Here is a 16,624-nt window from a genome sequence, read left to right on the forward strand (position 1 = left end):
AGACGCCTGACAGAAATCAGATATCACCATAATTGGAAAGGGGCGTGACCCGTCGGAGGGAAGGACGCGCCCCTTTACAAAAATGGTGTTTTCTGACAGGCGTCCTGCTGAGGCGGGACTAAACCTTGGTCCAATCAGAGCGGCCCACGTCTCCAGCCAGGACCGCGGTGCGCTGCGTGGACCAACCAGCGGGGATTGGGGCAGAGAGGGGGCGTCCACCCGGCCGGCCCGACAACAAGTTCAGTCCGGTGTTAAAACGCAGCCGTCAGCTGTTGAACGTCGCATCTGAAGTCTCTAAAGTCTTCAGTGCAACCGGATTAAAACGACAATAAGAACCCGATTTAGTTTCGATTAGACTGGTGTTGGAGGGAACTAGTTAGCGCTTTTTCTGCGCTCTGGGTTTTCCACACGGAGGGCTTTGAGCGCCGGACCGTAAATACACTGTGTTGTGTCGCTCCTTTTGCAGGGGAAACGATGAGAAGTACAAGAGGACCATCCGGGGTCCAATGACACGCATTGGCATCTGCAAAGGAATATTAATAATATCATTATCCTCCATAAGACACAAGAGTTGAGAGGCGGACATGGAAGCGGGTCGGCGGAGCAGCCTGAGCGGGGTCCTGGTGTCTCTGTCCCTGTTCGGTGTGCTCCTGGACATCCAGCTGGACGGTAAGACCTGTCCTGGTGTCTCTGTCCCTGTTCGGTGTCCTCCTAGACATCCAGCCGGACGGTAAGACCTGTCCTGGGTTCTGCATCTGATGGCATGGGATCAGGGTTCACAATGACCGGCTTCTGCTTCTCAGTTGAAGCACACAGGTGTTAAACCCTCTCTGGAGAACTGTCCCAGTGTCTCCTCCTCAAAACTTCAGCTGCTGCAGTATAGGTGGTCTGTAGAGGAGGGGTAGTGGGGCCATCTCAACCCTCCTGTCCCCTGCTGAGATGGATCTGTAAATTTGAAAATAAAAGTGTTTTTGTTTGGCAGTGATTGCAAATCTGCCACTGCACACTTAGTCTTAGGATGTTTTCTATTTAAACCACGACTAAAGTGGTGACGCTGTAACACAGACAGCAGCTCGCCGCCTGGCCCCGGCCGCCCCGGTATGTGAAGCAGCTCTCTGGTGTTGTGTTACAGGCGTCCTGGGAGCCACGGCTGTGGACATCGAGCAGCACTTGGAAATGGGTCGGAAGCTGCTGGCAGCCGGTCAGCTGGCGGAAGCTTTGTCTCACTACCACTCGGCTGTGGGTAAGGTTACACACACGCACACACACACTGACACACTGACAGAGAGAGACACAGACACACACATGGAGAGAGGCACACACACACACACACACACACACACAGAGGCACACAGAGACACACACACACAAGGAGAAAGGCATACAGAGACACACACAGACGCACACACACATGGGGAGAGGCACACAGAGACACTTGGACACGTCAGCAAGCCTGCACAAATACGCAAACAGAGACGCATACGCAAACAGGACACATGAGCGATGGCTTTATTACGTCTAGCCAACTTCTATGTTTGTGACTCTAGACCCCCCGTGCTCGGGTCGGGATTACAGACATATAAAAAACACAAACGACCTGACGTTCACCAATGCATTCTATGGGTGACGCTGGTGCACACTGATTACGGTTCCTTATGAAACATACTTCCTGTGTGTGTCATGTACACATGGCTGCGCCTCTGTTTGGTCATGTGACGTTATCTTCTAACAACCTGCCGCCTCCGCCCAACGCGCTACGCGGCCCAGAGAGGAGTACGGCCCTCGTGGGTTCTCTTCTTCGTTGGTTGTTCAGGATGCTGTGGGCTGAGGGTGTTGTTCTGACCTCTTCCAGAGGGCGACCCCAAGAACTACCTGACCTACTACAAGCGGGCCGCCGTGTTCCTGGCCATGGGCAAGTCCAAGTCCGCCCTGCCCGACCTCACCAAGGCCATCCTGCTCAAACCAGACTTCCTGGCTGTAAGTCCCTGCTAGTCCGGGTTGGCCTTCCCGGTTGATACTTTTCCATGTGTCTCCCATATCCATGCCCTTCCCAACCTGTCTCTCTCTTTTCTGTCTGGTCTCCAGGCCCGGCTGCAGAGAGGGAACATCCTGCTGAAGCAGGGCAGCTGCCTGGAGGCGCGGGAGGACTTTGAGGCCGTGGTGAGTACCCTGATACCCTGAAGTACCCTGGTTCTTCCCTAGTTGGCTTTAGCGTTGTTCTCGCCTGACTTGGATGCGTACATAAGCAGAACAGTCGTCTATCGATCTAGAACCGTTCCTCTGGCCCACGCAGATGAACTAGAACAGCTTTCTGTTCCTCATAGCAAAGATGCATACAGGAACTAAAAGTGGGTTTGTATGTCTATCTTAATAACTTCTTTCTCTCTCACCTCCTCCTCCTCCTCCTGCTCCTCCCCCCCCCTCCTCCTCAGCTGGAGCGCTCCCCGGACCAGCAGGAGGCGCGGGAGCAGCTGATGCGGACCAACGAGCTGGAGGAGCTGCAGGAGGAGGCGCACGCCGCCCACCACGGCGGGGACTACGGCAGCAGCATCAGCGTGCTGGAGCGCGTCATCGAGGTAACCCCTGAGAGGTCGCGGGTTCGATCCCCGACGCCCGCAGGCTGAGCTGTAGGCATCCTAGAGCAAGATGACCCCTGACCTCTCGACCTGCTCCTTAATGACCTGTCTCTGTACTGTCTAACCCCTACCTGCTCCTTAATGACCTGTCTCTGTACTGTCTAACCCCTACCTGCTCCTTAATGACCTGTCTCTGTACTGTCTAACCCCTACCTGCTCCTTAATGACCTGTCTCTGTACTGTCTAACCCCTACCTGCTCCTTAATGACCTGTCTCTGTACTGTCTAACCCCTACCTGCTCCTTAATGACCTGTCTCTGTACTGTCTAACCCCTACCTGCTCCTTTATGACCTGTCTCTGTACTGTCTAACCCCTACCTGCTCCTTAATGACCTGTCTCTGTACTGTCTAACCCCTACCTGCTCCTTAATGACCTGTCTCTGTACTGTCTAACCCCTACCTGCTCCTTAATGAGCTCGATCTGATGCACTTTGCTTTGGATTGATGCATTGACTAGATAGTATATAGTAGACTCAAAGCTGCTGGACAGACCTAATCCGCCTCTCCTGCCGTAGTTAAAACAGGAAAGCAGCCTCAGGAGTCACATGTCTCAAGACAGTCGTGAGCCCATGATTTGAATCTCCAGGGAGGCGTGTTCAGCACTGTGTTCTAACCCAAGCCCCGCCCCCATGGGCCCCGCCCCCCGTCAGATCTCCCCCTGGGACCCCGAGTCGCGGGAGTTGCGGGCTGACTGCTACATCCGGCTGGGGGACCCCCAGAAGGCCATCCAGGACCTGACCCCCACCACGCGGCTCCGCAACGACAACCGCGCCGCCTTCCTCCAGCTGAGCACCCTGCACTACAGCCTGGGGCAGCACGCCGAGTCCCTGGGGTGAGGCACGGGGCCGGGGGGTCCTTTTCAATCTCACGCAAATGGGGCCGTTTGCATTTAGTGTGTGTGTGCGTATGTGTGTGTGTGTGTGTGTGTGTTTTGTGTATTTGCATTTTGATGTTGCCTGGGATTAACGCGTACCTTCTTCTTTGTCTGTTTTTTGTTGTTTTGTGTTCCTTGTCTCTCACTCTCTGTCGATCTCCCCTCTCTCTGTCTGTCTGCTTCTGTATCTCTCTCTCTCTCTCTCTCTCTCTCTCTCTCTCTCTCTCTCTCTCTCTCTCTCTCTCTCTCTCTCTCTCTCTCTCTCTCTCTCTCTCTCTCTCTCTCTCTCTCTCTCTCTCTCTCTCTCTCTCTCTCTCTCTCTCTCTCTCTCTCCAGCCACATCAGGGACTGCCTGAAGCTGGACCAGGACGATAAGGAGTGCTTCAGACACTACAAGCAGGTCAAGAAGCTCAGCAAGCAGCTCGACTCGGCCGTCGAACTCATCCAGGCTGAGAGGTGAGGAAACAGGCCCTTCTGATTGGTTGAGGTGTGCCATGTGACAGCTTGGGGGCGGGCTTGTTAACAGTTTCGTCCAATGGGGCGGAACCATTACTTTTTATTTTCACTTTCAATGAAACACACGCACACACACACACACACACACACACACACACACACACACACACACACACACACACGGGAGATGTCATGAAACCAAATGTTGTGGTTCCAAAGTGGTGTGTGTTTGTTGCTCCGCCCTCCCTACGTCAGGTTCGAGGAGGCGATGGAGAAGTACGAGTCGGTGATGAAGACGGAGCCCCACGTGGCCTTCTACACCAACCTGGCCAAGGCCCAGATCTGCTTCTGCCTGGTCAAGGTGAGCCCGCCCCCCCCAGGACCCTCCCCCCTCCAGGGCCCTCCCCTCTTATAAAAACCTTTTGGCTAGGGTCTTATATGAAGGAATAAGAAATTGACAGAAAATTAAGCGTTTTTACTCCCCCAGCAACCGATAGCATTTGCTTCTTACCAGCCTCCCGTTGATTAATGTGGCAATGAACTGGGACGACCGTCCATGTTGGGGTGTCTTTTAAAGGTCTGCCTGTGTCTCCCTCCCCCAGCTCAGGGACCCCCAGGAGGCGATCCACATGTGTTCAGAGGCCCACCAGCGGGACCCCCGCAACGCCAACGTGCTGCGGGACAGGGCGGAGGCCTTCATCCTCAACCAGGAGTACGAGAAAGGTACCGGCGCCATTTCGGCTTACGAGCGGGACGGGGAGCGGTTGAACGAGACAAGGCTTAATGAGCAAGACGAGGCGTGGCTCAGGAGCGAGACGGGGAGCGGCTTAACGAGCAAGACGAGACGTAGCTTAACGAGCAAGATGGGGCATGGCTTAACGAGCAAGATGGGGTGTGGCTTAACGAGCAAGAAAAGGCATGGCTTAACAAGCAAGACGGGGCATGGCTTAACGAGCAAGACGGGGCATGGCTTAACGAGCAAGTCAAGGCTTAACGAGCAAGGGGAGGCTTGGCTCAACGAGCAAGACAAGGCATGGCTTAACGAGCAAGACGAGGCGTGGCTTAACGAGCAAGACAAGTGTAGGCTTAACGAGCAAGATGAGGCGTGGCTTTCTTTCGCGCTTTATCTCTTGCTCTTCGCATTGCCCCACTGCTTCCCCTCCTACTAGTTTCCCTCATATGTTTCGGGCTGTTCCTCCTAGTTCTCCGAGTCGTTTCCAAACCCGTTGGGTCTCTCCTCCCTCCTCCTCTGGGAGTGGTCTCATCCCGTCGTCTCTCCTCCCTCCTCCTCTGGGAGTAGTCTCATCCCGTCGTCTCTCTGCCCCCTCAGCGGTGGAGGACTACCAGGAAGCCCGGGAGTTTGACACGGACAGCAATGAGATCCAGGAAGGCCTGGAGCGAGCCAAGAAGCTGCTAAAGCTCTCCCGCAAGAGGGACTACTACCGAATCCTGGGGGTCGGCAGGTAGGCTGCACGGCTCCTACAGCCCCCCTCCAGAGAGGGGGGACGGAGAGGTGCACTCTGGTCCTCCCTGTGGTGGTGGAGGTGGTGGTGGAGGTGGTGGTGGTGGAGGAGGAGAACACTCTAGTCCTCACTGTGGTGGTGGTGGTAGAGGTGGTGGAGGTGGTGGAGGTGGAGGAGGAGAACACTCTAGTCCTCACTGTGGTGGTGGTGGTGGTGGTGGTGGAGGAGGAGAACACTCTAGTCCTCACTGTGGTGGTGGTGGTGGTGGTGGTGGAGGTGAAGCTGGTGGAGGAGGTGGTGGTGGTGGAGGAGGAGAACACTCTAGTCCTCACTGTGGTGGTGGTGGTGGTGGTGGAGGAGGAGAACACTCTAGTCCTCACTGTGGAGGTGGTGGTGGTGGTGGTGGTGGTGGTGGTGGTGGTGGTGGTGGTGGTGGTGGTGGTGGAGGAGAATTCACTAGTCCTCGCTGTGTCATACACAGGGGGAGCATTTAGTGGGTCATCAGGGTAGAAATGTGTAACAATCATTTGTCCACTAACACTCTCACTCGCATATGAAGGTAACCTAACAATCATACAGTATGCAATGGCGCCAGGGTGTGTGTGTGTTTATCTTGACACACCCTTCAGCTCTAATGAGGTGTGTGCGTATGGTGCGTTTTCCTAGCACCTCCATTGTGGTGGATAAACCTTCCTCTGATCTGACTCCCAGGTGTGTGTGTGTGTGTGTGTGTGTGTGTGTGTGTGTGTGTGTGTGTGTGTGTGTGTGTGTGTGTGTGTGTGTGTGTGTGTGTGTGTGTGTGTGTGTGTGTGTGTGTGGCGGATAACGTGCCTCTATCTATCTGACTCCCAGGAGTATGTGTGTGTGTGTGTGTGGTGGATAACTTGCCTCTATCTATCTGACTCCCAGGAGTGTGTGTGTGTGTGGTGAATAACGTGCCTCTATCTATCTGACTCCCAGGAGTGTGTGTGTGTGGTGAATAACGTGCCTCTATCTATCTGACTCCCAGGAGTGCGGGTAAGCAGGAGATCATCAAGGCCTACAGGAAGCTGGCTCAGCAGTGGCACCCAGACAACTTCCAGTCTGAGACAGAGAAGAAGGAGGCGGAGAAAAGATTCATCGACATCGCCTCGGCCAAAGAAGTGCTCATAGACCCAGGTGGGATTATAGATTATTGATTGATCTCATCTGTTCTCACAGATGTGACGTTTTGGTTACTTATTTAGATGTATTCCTATATTCTAGGAGTTATGTTTTAGGATGATGCTAGCTTTCCAAAAGAGATCGGTTAAAGGGTTGATCTCGTCTCTCTTCTGTTAATGTCATTGTAAGAAATGTAGCATATTATTCAGGGTTTATTGTGAGAGTAAACCGGTGTAAATTTGGCAGTAGTTCACTCATTACCTGAAATGAATCTGTTCGACAAATAGACGGCGCTATAGTGTTGTCCTTGTTTAGGCTCAATCCATCCTTTCTCCCCTCCAGAGATGCGGCAGAAGTTCGACTCGGGCGAGGACCCCCTGGACCCTGAGAGCCAGCAGGGGGGCGGTGGGGGGCAGGGCTCCCACGGGTGGCCCTTCCACTTCAACCCCTTCGAGTCGGGGGGCAACTACCACTTCAAGTTCCAGCACAACTAGAACCAGGGGCCCGGGCTGGCTGGGGGACCATGGTGGGGGCCACGGCGACGTCTGGACCGGACACTGGGGAGAGGGACGGAGGAAGTACTTTATTTTTGGGGGGGGGGATGGGAACGGGAGGAACAGCCTGAGCAGTGCTTCACCTCGGACTGGTTTTTATTTGTCGTCTTTTTTATTTGTCGCCTCGTTGGGTGGTTGGGTTGTCTGAACCTCGACCGTACCGCAGCCCCCCTTCCCTCCCCCCCCCACCCGGGGGCCCCAGTGACTCTCTGGTCGACAAGATGGGGACACCCTACTTCGGTTACTGTTGGTGGTTTAGTTGAGTCCTTCTGCGATCAAGTCTCCCCAACGTGGAGGTGGGGGAGGTGGTGGCGGCTGGAATCAGCAGCGCTTCCTTCCCCCCGCTTTCCTTCTGGGACATGTGATTCTCCCGGTGATTTCTCTGTGCCATTCGTGAATCTCTACCAAGAGACTTCTATTTAGTTTTTGTTTTTTCCCCGTTTTCTTATTTTCAGTTGCTCACTCCTTTTTCTGGTCTTGGATGGCTTCTACTTTTTAAACCGACTGAAGCGGAACTTGAGGATTTTTCATTTTGTTTTACAAAGTCTGGTTGATTCAAGACTCTTAGCATTTCTTACTTTTTTCATTTTCTTTCCTTTGTCTCTTCAAGCACATCTTTGTGAAATTGCACTTTTAAAATAAGAAAAAATGATTTCTTTAAAACAACCACTCCAGATTTGGTTAAACCCCAGAATGTTGACTGTGTTCCCTCCTCCTAAATTTCCACCAAGAAAACTCCAGTTGTCGTTTGAAAGTCAAAGGATCAATAAAGTTACCTTTAAGAGCTTGAACCATCAAAATGGCCCCCGGTCGACAGTCGTCGCACTGCTGCTCATCACCCACCTCTCACTCCCTACAGGTTGATCCGATACTAGCGTTCTCCCGTTTTATATTGTTTACTCGACCTAAGATATACAAAGTCAAACCGACTTTATTTGGCAGCTCAGACCAACTGTTGCCCCAACCACCACTGTTAACGGAGATGGAAGGTCTGACCGGTTTACATTATTTAACATTTTAAAGTTTGAAAAACCTGACATTTGTATTTCTCATTTTCCAGTTTATTGGTATTGGTTGTCAAGACATGAATGAAAATAATATTTAAAAGACGAATCGGGATGTCATATTCCAAGACATAGTTACTGTAAGTTCTTTGAATCGTTCACTGTTTTATTGTAGGAAGCCCTAATGTGACAAACCTTTTGATTTTTAACCAATGGCAGAGGGCCTCTTCCTGGAGTTTATAGGGGACTTTGTTGTACCAGAGTTCGTTGCCAAGCTGGGTAAGCGGATATGTACAAATATTAAAGTACAAAGAAAAAAATCCCCTTTGTATCAAGTTTATCTGAAAGTCATTTGTTTGCCCAAATGATGAAACATCCAATCTGCTTCGTCAACAGTACTAAACAAGTTTATTTAAAAACAAGAAATAAGTACAACTCGATCTCGCTTTCAACCCATTCACTTTGAGTCACATGTTCCAAGCATCCTCATCACACACACACTTACATACACACAATTGTCCAAACGTGTCTGCAACAAAGTTTTCCCCACACAGCGTCAGAGAGGGTAGGTGATCTCCAGAAGAGTGGAGAGACCATCTACTCTGCTCCTCGTACCAGGTAATGGACCTCCCTCGACGGCAGCTACCACCAGTTCGCTGTGACCCTCCCTCCAGCCCTCCCCTGGAGGCAGGTTGGGGCAGGTGGAGGTAGGGGGCGTCCGGGCCTCAGTGGCTGCCCCTGAAGCACCCCGCGTCGGCCAGCGTGTCGGCCTCCACCTCGATGGAGACCACGTGGTGGCCGGGGATCATAGCCAGGCCCAGCACGCGCGGCTCCCCCTGGGAGAACATGTCTGCACACAAAGGGAGGAGTTAGCACACAGAGGGAGGAGTTAGCACACAGAGGGAGGAGTTAACACACAGAGGGAGGAGTTAACACACAGAGGGAGGAGTTAACACAGGGAGGAGTTAACACAGGGAGGAGTTAACACACAGGGAGGAGTTAACACACAGGGAGGAGTTAACACACAGAGGGAGGAGTTAACACACAGAGGGAGGAGTTAACACACAGAGGGAGGAGTCAACACAGAGGGAGGAGTCAACACAGAGGGAGGAGTTAACACACAGAGTGAGGAGTTAGCACCAGGACCAGGGGTCAACACAGAGATAGAACCATAGAACCATTCAGTGGACTGAACCCACTGGTAGAGAACCTTTCAGTGGACTGAGCCACTGACTGATGGTTCATCTACCCGTCATAGAGCCACAGCTAACCTACTTGTAATGAGGCCTATACTAGAAAGTGTCACTGCTGGTAAAACAAACCAGTGGCGTCTACTATAACGACCAAGGGCTGTGGACTGATGGTTTCAACACGTAGAAGCATCATCATCATCAGAGGGTCGCAGTTCCTACCTGAGGACTTTAGGAACTCCTGGGCGGACCCCAGGATGACGTTGCAGTCGCGGTCCGTGCAGAGGAAGAGGCCCACCAGGGTCCGGCCGTCCGTCATGCGGATCCGCATGTTCTTGTTCAGCAGCCCCTCCAGCTTCTGTCTGGACGACGACGGGGCCTCAAGCTGTCAATCAACAATGAGCCGTCAATCAATGATGAGGGAATGGACAAATGTGTCTGTGCTTTATCAGATTTCACGAACGTACCAAAGGCTATACACGATATATAAGTAAACCAATGGGATAATGGTTAACACTGATTGTTTGGGGAGGATCACATACGTTACACGGAGGACCGTTCTCTTCCATCCCTTTTCTCTCGGTTTCCGGCGGACGAAATATTCCGACGGACCAGAAAACCGGAACTCTGTGACGTAGCTTGGGGGGCATTAACTGCAATATTTTATTATCTATTATTTTCAGAATATATTTAATACAAAGTACTGTGTTTGATAATTCTCTAATCATTTTGTGACAAGCAATTATTTTAATAAATGTGAAGCGTATTGGTTTGGGCTGCGGGCAACGCCCACTTGGTCTCCAGGGCAACGGGTCCGTTTGGGAGGCGTTCCAATAACACAGCGTCGGTCGAGTTTGTTTTTATAAATAAAGATTGAAACTAAGATGCCGAGATCCAAGTACTACACTCCCGACGAGGTGTCCGCTCACAACTCCGCGGCCGACCTGTGGGTCTCCTTCGTGGGCAAAGTGTGCGACCTGACGCCGCTGGTGAGGGAGCACCGAGGTAGCTACTGCGCATGTGCGGGTACAAAAATACGTAAAAGAAATATGATTTTGTCAGGTCACAAAAAAAACCCTGCTCTTTCCAGGTGATATTCTGCTGCTGCCAATTATTGAATGCGCAGGAAATGACATCAGCCACTGGTTCGACCCCAAAACGAAAGACGTGAGTTTGAACTGATTTAGATGCTGCATTCGTGTTTTAACATTACTGTAACATATTAGTACAATAATCGGATAAATAAATTCCCTTTAACGTCCCACAGATCCTCACCCACGTCGACCCGGTGACCAGCTGCGTGAAGTACTTCACCCCCAGGGGGCGCTTCCTGCACGTCCCCCCGCCGCGGCCCCGCAGCGACTGGGACAACGACTTCGGCCGGCCGTGGTGGAGGGACCCGCGGTACGAGGTGGGGTACCTGACCGCCAAGACGCGCTGGGTCCGGGTGGTCAACACACTGACCTCCCAGGAGCAGCTGCTCGAGGTATTATATTATATATTATCTTATAATATATAATATATTAGTTATGTTATGCATGAGAATATATAAATTATCTCTGATGTATTTCATGCTGCTTATTTTAATATTCATGAATTAAGAATGTTGATATTGTTAGTTTGGAAATCAACTAATGGAAAACCATTACATATCTGTTGAATCCACACTTCATTTTTTCAGTCTATCTCTCTCTCTCTCTCTCTCTCTCTGGGCGAGAGGCCTAGAGGATGAATGGGCAGCAGGTGTTTGTGTCTTCCTCTGTCTGTAATACATCACGTAATCAGGGGGTAGCTCCTGAGCTGCACCACGCCCCCCCCTCCCTCCCTCCCTCCCTCCATCCCTCCCTTCCTCCTCTCTATCATCCTTGATTTTAGCTGCTGCTGAGCCCCTTAACACACACACACACACACACACACACACACAAGGGATGGTGTGTGTGTGTGCGTGCGTGCGTGCGTGTGGCCTACAGAGGAAGGCCTGGCCAGGTGTGCTGGTGTCTGCAACACACGTGCGCATTCCCACATGTAAATATGCATCTGGATGCCTGGCTCACACACACAAGCAAGGGCGGCCACACACATGGACACACACACACACACACACACACACACACACACACACACACACACACAATTCTGGTGCCATTAACCTTCCTGTCTGGCAGCAGCGGGCTCCTTCATCACTAGAGGCTACACACACACACACACACACACACAAAGTTCATCCATGTGTCATCACTCCTCTCTCTGTTCCTCGAACGTACACAAGTGAATCACCCCCCTCCCTCCCTCCCTCCCTCCCTGGTCTTATAGGGACTGAAACACACACACACACACACACACACACACACACACACACACAATGGTTGACATGGTTGTCAACCACTAGTTGCATAGGCTGGTTGCATGCGTACTTATTATATATTATTATAATATATATGAATATATTAATCCAGGACATGCTTATTTCTTGGTTCTGGATTTAAGCAGATTTTACCTGATTTATTACCTGAATAATCTATTGATCGCCTGAATCACTGACTCGCTGACTTAAAGGACATACTGTATTCGTGATGGAATGCTGACTGAATAATTGACTTCTTCACTGACTAATTGGATGGCTGGTTAATTGACTAATTGGTTTACTGATTCTCTGTGCGCTGATTGACTTGCCTGTTGATTAACTCACTGGCTCACTTATGAATAGGCTAATGTACGAATGTACTAATTGGTTAATTGGCTGATGATGTGTTCCCCAGGTGTGTTCGGAGGAGACGCTGGAGGAGGTGCTGCAGCGCTACATGCGCTACAACACGCACGCCGGTAGCTACACCTGGAAGCATGCGGGCACCCCCCTCCTCATGGACCGCACCCTGGGGGAGAACGGGGTCCCGGACGAGGACCCCGACATGGACCGCTGCCGGCTGGACCGGGACCTCTTCACCCCCGCCATCTGCCTGTACTTCAACGACGACCTCACCGAGCTGTGACACTGGGGTCTGTGGGGTTATTATGGTCTGTGTGCTATGAAGTCTGATGAGGGTCTGAATGGTATTAAAGTCCATGGATGGCATTATCGGAAGAGTGTGTTTATTATAGGTTTTATTATGGTCTGGATGTGTTTATTATAGGTCTTATTACGTTCTGTATGCGTTATTATGGTCTGTGTGTGTTATTATAAGTTATAGGTCTTATTATGTTCTATATGGCCTGTGTTATTATAGGTTCTAGGTTTCATTATGGTCTGGATGTGTTTATTATAGGTCTTATTACGGTCTGTATGCGTTATTATGGTGTGTGTGTGTGTGTGTGTGTGTGTGTTATTATAGGTTATAGGTCTTATTATGTTCTGTATGGTCTGTATGTGTTTATTGTAGGTTATAGCTCTTATTATGGTCTGTGTGTGTTTATTATAGGGTAAAGATCTTATTATAGTATATTATAACTCCTAACTTCCACTCCTTGGTAGAACAAAGCAATCTGAAGTTACTGTACCGCATCCAGGGAATGTAATGCAGGCTGTTCCATTACATCAAGATTAATGATCTCCCATCTATAGATATCTCCACATTGCTCCTCTAGAGCGCGCCAGTACAGAATGTACCAAGAGTATTGACAGACGGCCGAATTTCGTTACTCATCAAATGTTTATTACATTATCTTTTCATACTGACGGTGTCCAAATGGGGGGTAGGCGGCGGTGTCCCCGTGGCCTCACTGCCCCCCAGTTGTCCCGCCCGGGCAGTGGGGCTGGAGGTGGACCACGGAGCATCGGGCTCAAAGTTACCGGGAAATCCGTCTCCCTTGAAGCAAAACCTCTGTTACAATCCCTGGTAGGCCTACTGGAAATAGGATCGCTTTGCGTTTTTAACTCCTCGTCTGCCAAAGCGCTGTGCAAATGAAAAACATACATTCTTCATTTGCATATCTACTCCTGTCCTCCCCACAAATAGTTAATGTTTTTAAGCAATACAATCTGATGTCGGCATGGGCATGGCTGCGGCATATTTCCCAGCCCCCCTCTCGCAATCCCTCCCCAGCACTGGAAACCCTCCCGATGGAAACACGCACGCACACAAACATGCACATACACACCACACGCACCAAAAATAACATACAGCGGCAGGGTTCCCAAGAATACACAAGGTGGCCATGTTAGCGTGTGTGTGTGTGTGTGTGTCTGTGTGTGTGTGTGCGTGTGCGTAGGATGTGTGTTTAGGAGGCGTCTGCAATGCAGACACTGCGTGATGTTGGAAAGTGCCTGTAAACGGACGAGTCGCTCGAATGCGTTTTCTGATCAGGGAGGGGGGGGGCTGCACCCCAGACACAAGTAACAGTGTAACTTACATTCATACGCGCGCACATACACCGACGCGTAGACAAGCAGACACACGCACACGCACACACCCCTTTCCTGGTAACAATGTGTACATTTTTAAGATGGGAGGGGGCGACTACAGGCAGAGAGAGAGAGAGAGAGGGGGAGAGAGAGAGAGAGAGGGAGGAGGGGGTGCGTTCTGAAATAATATAGTCAGCCATTTTTTTATGTAAGGGGATTTTTTCTTATTGGGGGGGGTTGTTAAAAAATAAATATAAGGTCGGCCATCTTTGTTGCGTTGCCTAGTGTAAAATATTCCAAACGCCCCCCACTCTCCTGGTCCGATTTGAATATTAAATAAACATCCCATAATCCAGGGAGAAACCCGCTTTCTGGACCCGGGAGCGGGACCCGATGAGAGGATTATGATGTCCTCTCCTCTCCGCTCCTCCGAGGAGGACGAGGCGCTTCGCTCCGAGGGAGGAGGAGGGTTCGATGAGGACCGGGACGAGGAGCGGGACCCGGGCGGAGGAGACCCGCACGAGGACCCGCCGGACTGGGACTGCGGCGGCGACATCAAGCCGCCGGCGGCGCTCGCGCCAGGTACAGTAGAGACGGGCGAGAAGGAGTCGGGAGCGCGCGCTCGGAGAATAGAAACACGCTTACGATGGAGGCGAGAAATCCACCCCTGTGTGTGTGTGTGTGTGTGTGTGTGTGTGTGTGTGTGTGTGTGTGTGTGTGCGCGCACGCGTTTGTGTCATGCTGCTGCCGTGTCTCTCGACCTGGTCCCGGTCCAAGCCAGCTCCCTACGAGTTGGGGACCAACTTGGAGCAAACTTGAAGCCATAACGGTCTCTGGTCGCTGGATCCTCTCTGGTCGCTGGTCGCTGGTCCCTGCAGCCTCACGTCGTCCCCCACTGCCAGCCGGACTGGTCTCCCTCTGGGGGACCGCAGCCCCGCGGGTTCTGGTCCGGTAGTGGACGGGGTCTGGACCCGTACTGGACCGTGGGCCGGGTCGCGGGTCGTGGTACCGGGCCGGGTCATGGTACCGGGCCGTGGTACCGGGGGTCGTGGTACCGGGCCGTGGTACCGGGTCGCGGTACCGGGGGTCGTGGTACCGGGGGTCTTGGTGCCCGGGAATGACACCCTGAGCTGTGATGCCCCGGGGTGATGACAGGGTTACATCTCATGTGCGACAGACTTCATTCACCCCGGTCGAAAGAGGTGGCTAGTCGGCTGCCGGGAACACCCAGGTATTGATCCACGGCGAGGATCGATACCTGGGTTTATATCTGATCAGTAGAATCAGGGGTCGGAAAACAAAGCAACACATTTAGATTTTATTAATTGAGATATTTTATCCAAGACCATATACGACGATGGAGTGAGTCAGTCTCACGGAAGTTTCTCTGGGAGTCTTAAGCAGCCGATGTCGGTGAATCAAAGTCACCCGGGGATCTCCTCCACGCGCTCGCGTTCTGTCGGCTCGACGGGGGGGCGTTTGATTCCCGGCGCGCGGCGGCCCGTTACCGCCAGAGGAAGTGGGTCACCAGCTAATTGCTCCGCATAATTAGCACCTTTTCCCCGCGCCACCCCTTCACGAAGGGGGCAGCAGTCAAATCAATTAAGCTGGCGTCCCACTGAGGGGTCTTAACCCCCCCGGCGACCCGCTCCGTGGGGGGGTCGAGCGGCGGAAGATCAAACGGTGGGAGAAAGTGTTTCTGTCTCATCTGACCGCAGCGGCCTTTGAATCCCCGACACTCGCGGGTGTGACGACGCCGCCTCTGGCTGTTCTCGTTCGGCTGCAGCTCGCACGTCGAGTCGGTAGGAGGTGGGCACTGCTAGCGACACAGCAGACGACATAAACACAAAACAGGCAGCCTAGCAGGCGGGCTGGGAGATTTCTGCCTCCCAAATGCTGGTTAGGCTCCCCTCATACTGGTACTGCTGCCTCAGTGTGTCGCTTTTCACCCCTGAGCCGTTTCCCAGCGGCTCTGTCTCGTCATTCTTTCTGTCTCTCTCTTTAGTTCCCATGTACATGTTTGGTTCATACGGTCGGCTTTTTCAAATTCTTCCACGACAACCAACTCTAGCCATGTATACGCTGGACCAGAAGCGTTTCTTTTTTTAGCCATAAATATTCCAATAATATAATATTCCTATGTCCACCAACAATCTCAATTTAGTTGTGGGCTATTTTTTTTGGCTGTAATGGCCATCCAATGAGAGCCCCTCTTCATCGTGGTTCCCGCCTTATCCAACCTATCTTGCTTTTACTGCATTGCAAAAGTCTGACAGAAATACACTGTAGTGTTCAGCCCACAGCCCAACGTGGTCCAAACAGCCACGTCTCTATTAACCAGCCGCCGCCTCCCATTGAAGCAGCAGCAGCCAGCAAATCCAATTACCCACACAATAACTGGAACTAATTTGGAGTGCGTTGGATTTCAGCGAGGGGTCGGAGGTCACGAAGCCTCCGTCTCCAACTGCCGTTGAATTGATCCCAGATCATCTGGGTGTCGTGGTGGCCTTTGAGTGGATTGTCTCTGGTCGGATGCTAATGAGAGACGATTCTCTCTCTCTCTCTCTCTCTCTCTCTCTCTCTCTCTCTCTCTCTCACTCTCTCTCTCTCTCTCTTTCTCTCTCTCCTCTCCTCTCCTCTCATCTGATTGGTCCTGGCAGAGGAGAAGGCCCCGGACAGGGCGGGCCCCGTCCGGAAGAAAGGACGTCCGAAGAAGAAGAAGGATCCCAAGACAACGGAGGAGGGGAAGCCCGCCAAGCCCAGGAAACGCAAGAAGATCGTAAGTGATGCCGCGGCGAGCTCTGGGACACTAGCTCACCTAGCGATGTCTTACTGAGGCCAAACACCTGCTGACACCGATATGTCAAGATGATAAAAGGGGGGGGGGGGGGGTTGGAGAGAGAGCGAGAGAGAACATATATATAACCAGGCATACTTCATTGTGCTCAGGGTCGCTAATTCAGGGC

The 16,624-nt window shown here is 51.9% G+C and overlaps 4 protein-coding genes across 4 annotated transcripts in view; 3 read left to right on the plus strand and 1 right to left on the minus strand.

Annotated features, from left to right (window-relative positions):
* The first annotated feature begins 224 nt into the window (after positions 1-224).
* Positions 225-8,434, plus strand: dnajc3b (DnaJ (Hsp40) homolog, subfamily C, member 3b). Its single transcript, XM_079758407.1, has 12 exons — positions 225-669; positions 1,133-1,243; positions 1,853-1,977; positions 2,086-2,160; positions 2,433-2,576; positions 3,286-3,467; positions 3,846-3,965; positions 4,221-4,326; positions 4,568-4,688; positions 5,296-5,428; positions 6,438-6,586; positions 6,914-8,434. Exons 1-12 carry the CDS (start codon positions 585-587, stop codon positions 7,063-7,065), a joined length of 1,503 nt encoding a protein of 500 aa, XP_079614533.1. The 5' UTR covers positions 225-584; the 3' UTR covers positions 7,066-8,434.
* Positions 8,435-8,520: 86 nt separating this feature from the next.
* On the minus strand, positions 8,521-9,902 carry naa38 (N-alpha-acetyltransferase 38, NatC auxiliary subunit). Its single transcript, XM_079757768.1, has 3 exons — positions 9,862-9,902; positions 9,542-9,704; positions 8,521-8,979 (listed from the first exon to the last, which is right to left on the minus strand). Exons 1-3 carry the CDS (start codon positions 9,886-9,888, stop codon positions 8,855-8,857), a joined length of 315 nt encoding a protein of 104 aa, XP_079613894.1. The 5' UTR covers positions 9,889-9,902; the 3' UTR covers positions 8,521-8,854.
* A 301-nt stretch (positions 9,903-10,203) lies between these two features.
* cyb5d1 (cytochrome b5 domain containing 1) lies at positions 10,204-12,309 on the plus strand (the record flags this gene model as incomplete). Its single annotated transcript, XM_079758130.1, has 4 exons — positions 10,204-10,324; positions 10,410-10,486; positions 10,587-10,805; positions 12,079-12,309. The coding sequence occupies 4 exons, from the start codon at positions 10,204-10,206 to the stop codon at positions 12,307-12,309; spliced, it is 648 nt and encodes a 215-aa protein (XP_079614256.1).
* A 1,643-nt stretch (positions 12,310-13,952) lies between these two features.
* chd3 (chromodomain helicase DNA binding protein 3) overlaps positions 13,953-16,624 on the plus strand; it is a 31,850-nt gene continuing 29,178 nt past the window's right edge. Inside the window, exons 1-2 of the mRNA XM_079757690.1 lie at positions 13,953-14,240; positions 16,319-16,437. Coding sequence (XP_079613816.1) covers positions 14,063-14,240; positions 16,319-16,437 — 297 coding nt within the window. The 5' untranslated portion in view covers positions 13,953-14,062. The remainder of the gene's footprint in view (positions 14,241-16,318; positions 16,438-16,624) is intronic.

The sequence above is a fragment of the Pollachius pollachius genome (genome assembly GCF_949987615.1).
Source record: "Pollachius pollachius genome assembly, chromosome: 20".
Taxonomy (NCBI): domain Eukaryota; kingdom Metazoa; phylum Chordata; class Actinopteri; order Gadiformes; family Gadidae; genus Pollachius; species Pollachius pollachius.